Source organism: Panthera uncia (genome assembly GCF_023721935.1).
Source record: "Panthera uncia isolate 11264 chromosome D3 unlocalized genomic scaffold, Puncia_PCG_1.0 HiC_scaffold_8, whole genome shotgun sequence".
In the NCBI taxonomy this organism is placed as follows: Eukaryota; Metazoa; Chordata; class Mammalia; order Carnivora; family Felidae; genus Panthera; species Panthera uncia.
Window position 1 is genome coordinate 78,108,977 of NW_026057586.1, and position 10,431 is coordinate 78,119,407.

The following is a 10,431-nucleotide window of genomic DNA, read 5'->3' on the forward strand; positions in this document are numbered from 1 at the left end:
TCCACACGCGCGCGGCTCCTACTGCTAGGTGTTAACTATGAGGTTTGCAGTCTTCGGCATGTGATTTCACCCAGTTTCCGCTCTGTGACAAGAGACAGCAACATCTACCATTCCAGGATTAAGACCGAATGAGACAATGTCTTCAGTTGACTATAAAACGCCATGGGTGCGGGGATCTTTGTCTACTTTGTTCGTGGATATATCTTCAGTGCCTACAACAGTGCCTGACATGTAGTTGGCATTCAGTCAATACATCCTGAACAAGTGGCAGACTTAACCTACTGCCTAGCTCCTGGTAAGTGCTCAGCGATGCTTGGCCATATTTATTATTATTGGTTTGGCTCCTAGGTAGCTTTAAGGCTCCCTATATGGTCCTTTCCAGCACACAGAAGTGAGTACTACTCTGTCTTGTGGGCTTCTGTGTCTTCATGACAGAGGTGTTTGGACAGCTACCAAATACAACAGGTTTGAGCAGAGTTGGGAAAGGAATTTAAGTTCTCCTTGCTGCTATAAGAGGAGGTGATGAGAGTTAGTGCAGCTGGCTAGACTATCAACTCATTCAATCACCCATCCATCTACCATCTATTCGTCCATCCACCTATCTGTCCACCCACCTGTCCATCAATCCTTCCACCCACCCATCCATCCACCCACCCATCCATCCACCCACCCATCCACTCATCCATCCATCCATCCACCTGTCCATCAATCTATCCACCCATCCATCCATCCATCCATCCATCCAAATATCTATCCATCCATCCATGCGTCCACCCACCACTCACTTGCCTACCCGTCTATCCACAGATCCACCAACTTTCCCATCCAGCCATCAAATTCATCCACCTACCTATATATCTATTCACTCATATATTCATCCACACATCTACCCATACATACTTACAACAAATGCTTCTGAGCGCATATCAGATGTTGGTGTCCCATCAACAAACAAGCTAGAGGCATTCATTTCTGCTATCACAGAGGTGACAATCAAGCGGAGAAGGCAGACAATTAAGCAAGCAATGACAGTCAGGATGGTGAGTGCTAGAATAGGGAGAGTATAGAGTCCTCATCAGGGGCACCATCCCTAGCCTGAAGGGGGCAGGGAAGGTTTCTAAGAGGCTGTGATCCAAGGAGGAGTTAGTTACGACACGAGGCAGAGGAAGGGCCTTTGAGGAAGACGGATCAGCAGGTGCAGTGGGTAGGAGACAGGATAGCACATAACCCACTCTGGAGACTGTGCAAGTTAGTTATGCAGTATCTCAGTGCCTCAGTTTTCCCATCTAGCAATCGGGTTAAGGAGAGCATTTACCACATGTCGGAATGGTGCTAGTTGCTATGTGTAAAGAAATGAAAGAAGTAGCATCTGGCTGAAGCACAAAGACTAGAGGGAGGGGCAGGCGGGGAGGAAAAAGCAATGAGGAAGCATGAGGACGGATAGGCGGGACCAGCGGCAGAGGGCTGCAAAAAGCCTTGCCTGCCTCCTCTCCAGGCAGTGACCGACCTGCCCCTCATTCCATCCATATCCGTTAAGTCTTTTGATCTTTGCAGCATCTTAAAAAGAATTTTGTTAACATCTCAACTTCCCACCGTTAGAAACATGTTCAGGGGCACAAAATGACTCCCCGTGGCTAGAAAGTGGCAGGGTCAGGAGAGGCCCAGGAGCTCTGGCATGTGGTCCACTCGGTGCCTGGCAGCTGATCTCCTGAAGCGGCCACGGCCGTGGGAGTTGGAAGACGTGGATTCCTATTCTGATTCTTTAAGTGACTGGCTGGGTGTCTCAAACCTCGTTCAGCCTCAGTGGAGTAAGTGAAAGAATGGCTCCTCAAAGACACCAGGTCCTAATCCCTAGAACCAGCGAAGGTGACCTTACCTGGAAAAGGGGTCTTTGAGGACACAATCAAATTAAGGCTCTTGGCATGAGGAGAACATCCTGAATTATCCAGGGCCCTAAATGCAATCACCTGCATCCTTATAAAAGACAAAGAAAGGGATACTTCACACACAGAGGGCCACGGAGGCAGAGATGGGAATGACATGGCTAAGGAACACCAGCAGCCACCAGAAGCTGGAAGAGGCAAGGAACGGATCCTCTCATCACATCTGGAGGGAGCGCTGCCTTGCCGACACCCTGATTTCGGCCCAGTGATGTTGACTTTGGACTTCTGGCTTCTGGAACTACGAGAAAACAAGTTTCTGTGGTTTCAACGCACTGGGCACGGCACCGACAGGATACTCAAACTGAGTTTTTCATCTAGAAAGAGGTGCTAATGAATTCCCTCTCACGGGGGTGATGAGAGCCTGAAGTGAGTCAGGACACGGGAAAGAATCCAGCAAGAACCAGAGTGTGCTAGGTGCTGAGTAACTGCTCAGTTAGCTGCCTGTTTTCCTTATCCTTCTCCCACGCCCACTTTGAGGCAGAGCTGGGGCCCTTGAGGATGTGAAGTTCTGGGCGGGAACCCCAGCTCTAGTGTGAAATGGTCACAGCGGTGGGACTGAGAAGCCACCTGCCTCCTCAACCTCCCATCTCCTATCCATCAATGAGAGTAATGGTACCCACCTGAGACGAACAGCAAGGGGCTACGTAAGGTAATTCGTACACGAAGGGCTCTTAGCAAACTTTCAGGCACACGGTCGGTGCTCAATAATCGCGAGCTCTTATGACTCCAGGCGGTCAGTGCTGAGCGAGCTTCCCCGCTTGGCTGGGTTCATGTCCCTTGCCCTCAATGGACATCGAAACGATTTTCCATCTTATTTCTGCCCAGAGATAATCAACCAGGAGGCACGGGGGCGGGGACGGAGTGAAATTCCAGTTTCTCCACCATGTCCCTCACCCACCAGCTTATAGAGCCCTGCTCTGCCCAGTGCCATGCCGGGTCCTGCAGACAGAGTGGAAGGTCAGAACAGGCTTCTGGGATATGGGGAGGTGGAAGTGAACCACAGATAATCCCAAAGTGTCACAGTGCTAGGAAGGAAAAGGTTCAAGGATCTGGAAGTGACTTTTTAAAATAAGATTTAATTAATCTATTTTTATTATTTTTATATAATTAAACAAATTTTTTAATGTTTATTTTTGAGAGAGAGAGAGACAGACAGAGTGTGAGCAGGGGTGGGGCAGAGAGAGAGGGAGACAGAATCTGAAGCAGGCTCCAGGCTCTGAGCTGTCAGCATAGAGCCCAATGTGGGGCTCGAACCTGTGATTCATGAGATCATGACCTGAGCCAAAGTCAGACACTTAACCAACTGCTCCACCCAGGTGCCCCTTTATTATTTTTGTCAATGTTTATTTATTTTCGACATAGAGACAGAGCACGAGTGGGGAGGGGAAGAGAGAGAGGGAGAATCTGAAGCAGGGTCCAGGCTCTGAGCTGTCAGCACAGAGCCCGATGTGGGGCTTGAATCCATGAACCGTGAGATCGTGACCTGGGCTGAAGTTGGACGCTCAACTGATTGAGCCACCCAGGTGCCCCTATTTATTTTTAATTTTCATTTTAGACAGAGAGAGTGCAAGTGGGGGAGAGAAAATCTCAAGCAGGCTTCATGCCCAGCACAGAGTCCAATGTGGGGCTCGATGCCACGACCCTGGGATCACGAAATGAGCCAAAATCAAGACTCAGACACTCAACTGACTGAACCATCCAGGTGTCCCTTGAGATTTTATTTTTAAGTAATCTCTACACCCAGTGTGGGGCTTGAACTCACAACCCCAAGATCAAGAGTTGTATGCTCGGGGCGCCTGGATGGCTCTGTTGGTTAAGCGTCCGACCTCAGCTCAGGTCACGATCTCGCGGTCCGTGAGTTCGAGCCCTGCATCTGGCTCTGGGCTGATGGCTCAGAGCCTGGAGCCTGCCTCCGATTCTGTGTCTCCCTCTCTCTCTGCCCCTCCCCTGTTCATGCTCTGTCTCTGTCTCAAAAATAAATAAACGTTAAAAAAAAAAAAGGAACTTGGGTTTCAAAATTCAAAAAAAAAAAGAGTTGTATGCTCTACTGACTGAGCCATGTAGGTGCCTCTAGAAGTGACTTTTAGTGGAGGCCCCAAGGATAAGCCTCTGACCACAGCAGCCCACGCCAGGGAGGAGCTCGGACCAAAGCAGTATAGATGTGGCAGTGGCTCCTTCTCTTAAAGTGTGCGATTTGGTAAGTTTGTTATATGTACACACCTGTGAAACCATCACCACAGTCAAGACAGTGAATGTATCTGTTACCCCCAGAAGTTTCCCTGTGCCCCTTGGTAATCCCTTCCCTCTGGGAGGTCCCTTCAGCCAACCACTGATCTGCTTTCTGTCACCATAGGCCAGTTTACATTTTCTAGAGTTGACACAAGTGGAATCATAAGGTACACTCTTGGTTGCTACAGTTTCCTTCACTTAGCATAACTGTTAAGTATTTTAAGATTCATTTATGTTGTATCAATACAGTTGACCCTTGCACAATGCAGGGGTTTAGGGGCACTGACCTCTGTGCAGTCAAAAATCTGCATATAACTTTTGACTCCCCAAGAACTTTACTAACAGCCTACAGTTGTTGTTGACTGGGGGGCTTACTGACAACATAAAGCCGATTAACATCTGTTTTGTATGTTGTATGTATTCTTACAGTAACGTATGCTAGAGAAAAATAATATTAAGAAAATCCTAACTAGGGGCACCTGGGTGCCTTAGTTGGTTAAGCACTGACTTCGGCTCAGGTCATGATCTCGTGGTTTGTGGGTTCGAGCCCCGCATCGGGCTCTGGGCTGACAGCTCAGAGCCTGGAGCCTGCTTTGAATTCTGTGTCTCCCTCTCTCTGCCCCTCCCTTGCTTGCGCTCTCTCTCTCTAAAAATAAACATTAAAAAAAAAAAAAAAGAAAATCACAAAGAAGAGAAAAATACATTGATAATACCGTGCTGTATTTATCAGAAAAAAATCGTGTATGAGTGGTTCAATTCATGCTGTTCATGTGGTTCAAGGGTCAACTGTAGTTCATCTCTTTACATTGCTGAGTTGTATTTCGTTGCACGGATACACCAAAATTTGTTGATCTGTCTGCCTATTTTTTTTTAGTCTTTATTTTTGAGAGAGAGAGACAGACAGACAGACAGACAGAGTGCAAGCCGGAGAGCAACAGAGAGAGAGGGAGACACAGAATCCGAAGCAGGCTCCAGGCCCTGAGCTGTCAGCACAGAGCCCGACGCGGGGCTCGAACTCACGAACCATGAGACCATGCCCTCAGCCGAAATCGGATGCTCAACTGACTGAGCCACCCAGGCGCCCCATGCAGAGGCCTTTTCACGGACACATGGTTTCATTCCTCTTGGGTGAGCACCTACGGGTGGGAGGGCTGGACTGTACGACAGGTTATGCTTAACCTTCCAAGAAACCTCCAAGCTGGCTTCCAAAGTGGAGGTGCCATTTACATTCCCGCCGCAAGTGTGAGCTCCAGAAATATATCTATCGGTCTTTGCCCACGGCTGTGCCTGTGCGAACAGCTGTGCGGTCTGGCCTTTCCGTGTTGGCCACCACCATGGATGAGTGTGGCATCTCACACACTGATTTTCACTGTCATTTCCTAAAGACTAATGAGGCTGAGCATCTTTTCAGGTGCATATCTGCCACCAGGAGATCTGCTTTGGTGAAGGGTGTTTAAGTCTTTTAACCATTTATTAATCGGGAAAGAGTTGACTACATCTGCTCTTTACAAAGGTGTGGGCAGGTAACCAGGGTGGAGAAACTTCCACAGGTGGGGAGCTGTTATCCCCCACCGCGCCTGGAAGCAGTGAGCAGAGAGTGTAGTTACTAGACCTTGACGGAAGGCTGTCTGCAGGGGGCTGCCCACGATGGGACCTGTGTGGTCAGAACCGTCTCCCACAACTGTGAAAGGGGATGGTAGTAATTAGAGTACCTACTTCATGGGGTGGTGCGGACTCAACGAGCTAATGCGTATACAGCACTTAGAACAGTGCTGACCCGAAAGATGAGCTCAGGGAAACGCATTTTGAAAATGTGACCGCCAGAACCAAAGAACAATAAATTCATGTGGCGGTTTGTTACGGCTGCCGTAGAAGACTAACACCCTAGAGGAATAAATACCTCTGCCTCTCTCTCCTTTCAGGCTTTCCCCTGGTGAACCCCGCTGGAAGCTGGGGGCTGCGGGAGCCCGCTGGTACACTTCACCCAGGTCAGCCTCCAGGGCAGACAGCAGGGTGGGAAAGAAACGTGGACAGTGTATCTGGAGGGGCAAGAGGAAGACACCCAGCACAGTTATTCTCCCCATTTTACAGATGAGGAAACCGAGGCACGGAGAGGTTAAGTAACTCATCCAAGGTCACACAGCTGGTCATAAAGACAATACTAAGAAGCGATGTGAATCACTGAGTGCTTGCTATGTGCCAGGCGTGGGGAAAAGCAGTTCCCATCTGCTACCAGCAATAGTTCTTAGTACTTAGTTCTACGTACTTAGAAGGAAGGTGCATTCTTGTTATCAGTTGACAGAGGAGGAAATTAAGGCTCAGAGAGGTTTTGTCATCTGCCCAAAGTCACACAGCTCGGAAGGGGGTAGCTGGGACCTGAATGTAGTCGTGCTCAATGCCAAAGTCCACGTGTGGAACCACTGGGCCATCCTGCTTCCCACTGTCAAGTCCCCGCCCCCTACTTGATACATGGTGTGAGCTCAGGGGGCAAATGGTAACGGTGACGGCGGTCTCCGAGGGGCAGGTGGGGAGGCATCTCAGGACTTCTTGAGGTCTGTTGTTTCCCTTCTGTCTTTCTTCTCCATTTTGTCTTTATGCCATTTTAGACCTCCTGGCATTGCCTCTGGCACCAGAGCTGTGGCTTTATCTAAGGAAACCACAACAGCTGAGGGTTTTGGGTCAACCGAATAAACCACGTGGTGGGGGAGGGGAGTGCGATGTGGAGGGACAAAACCGGACTCAGACTGCCCTGGTGTGAATAATAAGAAATGTATCTATCGGTCTTTGCCCCCGATTGCTGACAATGAGCTCCTAAATCCCCTGGAATTTCCTGGAGCATCTTTGGGTCTAATAAGGTGACTCCTGCTGGGCTCCTGGATGGGAGCTGGTCACCAGAAAAACCAAGCCATGATTAGAAGCTTAGGACTTTCAGCCCCACCTCCCTTATTCCAGAGAGAGGAGAGGGGCTGGAAATGGAGCTTATGATCCACCCTGCCTGTGTGACAGTCTCCACAAAAATCCCAATAGTGCAGGATATTCTGAGAACTTTAGGGATGGTGAACACGTCTACAGGTCAGGAGGGTGGTGCACCCCAACGCATGGGGACAGAAGCTCCTGTGCTCAGGATCCTTCCAGACCTCGCCTTCACGCCTCTTCACCTGGCTGTTCATCAGCATCCTTTACCATATCCTTAATTATACAATAAGCAGGTAAACGAGCGTTATGCCTGAGTTCTATGAGCTATCCTAGCAAACGACTGAACCCACAGAGTGGGTCGTGGAAACCCTGATTTCTAACCAGTCGGTCAGAAGCACAAGTGACAATCTGGACTAGAAATGGGTGTCAGAAGTGGGGTGGGGACATCTTGTGGGACTGAGCTCTTAACCCGTAGGACGTGATGCCACCTTCAGGTAGACAGTGTCAGAATTGAGTTGAACTGTAGGACACCCAGCTGGTGTCGGAGAATTGCCTGATGTGTGGGAAACCCATACACGTGGGGTCAGAAGTACTGAGTGTGTGAGTGAAGAAGGGACACAGCAGTGTTTTTCCTAGACATCTGGCACAGGGCTTTGGGCGCCCTCAAGATGGATGGCCCGTTCCAACCTGCTCTCCTGCCAACCAATGCCTGGGACTAATTCTGAGCTTTCTTTTTTCTCTTTTCTTTTCTTTAACGTTTATTTATTTTTGAGAGAAAGACAGAGAGAGTTTGTGAGTAGGGGACGGGCAAAGAGAGAGGGAGAGAGAGAATCCCAAGCAGGCTCCACTCTGTCAGCACAGAGCCCGACACGGGGCTCAACCACACGAATCATGAGATCCTGACCTGAGCCGAAATCAAGAGTATGACGCGTCACCGACTGAGCCACCTGGGTGCCCCAAATTCTGAGGTTTCTGAAGTTGAAAAGATGGCTGCTTTCACAGAATGGAAAGGAGGAGTCTCCAGAGATTCTTTGGTGCATCTGCCTCTGTCCAGATTCCCTGCTACAGGTGTTCTCGCAGAGGCACAGGCATTCATTACACCCTAAAGATGCTGCCTTTTCCTAGCTCTGCTCAGTCCTCTGAATGACAATAGTTATCCCCCAAGACCTCTCTACCCCAACACCTGTTGGCACGCCTTTCCCTGCAGGCAAAGCACCACGGCCACCACGCCTGGTCCTGTGTCCACGGCAGACATCACTAATCGATCATGGAGCTCATTTCTTCTGAGCCTCAGAACGCTTGCCGTTAAACAAACAACACTCCTGAAGTCACAAGAGTGGAAACCTATGAAAGCCACCCTTCCCTGGGAGAAGCAGGACGTGTCAACATACTTTTTTCCTTTCTCAGGTGAGATTTAGATGAAAACTGCATCAAGAGCAGTTTTGAACAATGAAACTTAGGCAGTGCCCTTGGAGAGCAAAGGACGGTGGTGACAACGAGAAGCCAGGCTCAGACTCAGGGAATTGTAAGAGTGGGTGATGGGCTCTGTTTATTTTAAACGCTGACATCCGCTCCGCCCAGGCCTATTCTTTCCTCCTCCAGAAGGTGCCCCGAATCCCCTGCATGATGGGCATTAATGGGGCTACCTCGTGGCCGCAGCCAATGCCTACCTTGGACTTGACAGCCAGGATGATCTTGGGCAAGGCCACGACCAGGCACTTGAGGGCGATGGTGACGTACTTCAGCACGAAGTCTGCGATGCCCACAATCCACAGCAGGTCGAAGAAGTCCAGTGTCTCCAGGTTGGGCTTCAGGAATATGAGGCTGGTGGGGGTTGGAGGGAGAGAGTCAGGATGCTCACTTAGGATCCCGGACCCTTGGAAGCTCTTTCTACTCACTCTGGGAGCTTTGTGAATATAACCTGTAGAAAGAGCACTGAACGGGGAGTCAGATATCTGTGTCCTGTTTCTGAATTTGCTACTAAGTTGCTGTGTGACCTCAGGTAGGTATCTTAACCTCTCTGAGCCTCAGTTCCCCTGAAGGCTATGCAATAAGATTGGCCAGGAGCCTCATCAGTTAGGGTTTCCTCCAGTTTTATGAGTCCACCACAGGCTTCATAAGAGGAAGCAAAGGGGAGGCAGGCAGGTAGGCTGGCCAGCACGACATACGGAGGAGAGAAATTGATGTGCAGACACTGTGCTAAGCTACTTACTCACTGTACCCCACTGTCCTCCACAGTGGGCACTGCCTATTCCCAATTTATAAATGAGGCACAGAAGGTTGGAGAGGTGAAGTAAGTTGCATGAAAAACATACGGGCGTTAATATCATACCTGAGTTTGAATCCGGTTTTCTCTATTCATTGGACCCTGGGCAAATAATGTCATCTCTGTAAGCCTCAGTGTTTTCACGTGCAACATGGGACTCGTTCCCTCCTTCATAGTGTCATTGGTGGAATTCAGGAGAACAGACGTACGACAGACCCGGCCGCGCAGCAGTGATAATAACAGCAACCCACGAGGTAGGTACTATTTAATCTGCCCCATTTTGCACATGAGGAAACAGAGGCACAGAAAGATAAAGTAACGTGCACAAGGTCCTACAGATACTAAGGGACAGAGCTAGATTCAGACCCAGGTATCCCGGCTATAGTTCATGCTTTTCCATCTGTATCCACAGCGGCGCGACTCAGAGTATGTAAACCCGTTCTACCCATTTGGGACGAGGTAAGTTAACTCTACACTCAGTTCCTGTACTTCCCTTGTTAAACACAGACATCGAGCCATTCTCAAACTGCCACCGGTCCATGGACCACACTCTGAGTAGCACTGCTTTCTACCCCCAGAGGATGATGAAGTTATTTATAATAACAACGTAAGAGCTAAAATATCTTGGCTGCTTACAGCATCATGCTGGCCTCTTCTATACACTTTACATGTCTTAACTCATTTCATTTTCCTACCTCTAGGAGGCAGGCACTGTGATTATTCCAATCTGAGCTGGGGAAGGGGGAGCCCTAAGAGGTACAGTCGCCTGCGCACAGCTCTTGGCTAGAACGGGAGCCAGAACAGGAACCAGCAGCCAAACTGTGCTTGTCCACTCACTTTTCCTCCTGCTGGATTACAAGCTCTGAGCAAAGGCTACACCAAGTCCTCTCTGTCCACTATAAAGTAAGGACCGGTGCACACAGCCCAGCACAGATGCTTTCTGAATGCTTCTGACATACTCTGCTGGGCTGGCAGGAAGTGGTGCAAACTGGGATTGCTTATTATAGCCTCCTAGGAATGAACTGGTCTGTTTTTTTTTTTTTTCTTTTAAGTTTACTTATTAGAGGAGGGGGGGAG

At 49.3% G+C, this 10,431-nt stretch overlaps 2 protein-coding genes across 2 annotated transcripts in view; both read right to left on the reverse strand.

The window, feature by feature from the left end:
• LOC125914354 (uncharacterized) overlaps window positions 1-2,874 on the reverse strand; it is a 70,606-nt gene extending 67,732 nt beyond the window's left edge. Inside the window, exon 1 of the mRNA XM_049619581.1 lies at window positions 2,842-2,874. Within this exon, the coding sequence (XP_049475538.1) occupies window positions 2,842-2,874 (33 nt within the window). The remainder of the gene's footprint in view (window positions 1-2,841) is intronic.
• A 5,676-nt stretch (window positions 2,875-8,550) lies between these two features.
• The window catches only part of RNFT2 (ring finger protein, transmembrane 2), a 14,413-nt gene continuing 12,532 nt past the window's right edge, over window positions 8,551-10,431 (reverse strand). Inside the window, exon 6 of the mRNA XM_049619582.1 lies at window positions 8,551-8,912. Coding sequence (XP_049475539.1) covers window positions 8,672-8,912 — 241 coding nt within the window. The 3' untranslated portion in view covers window positions 8,551-8,671. The remainder of the gene's footprint in view (window positions 8,913-10,431) is intronic.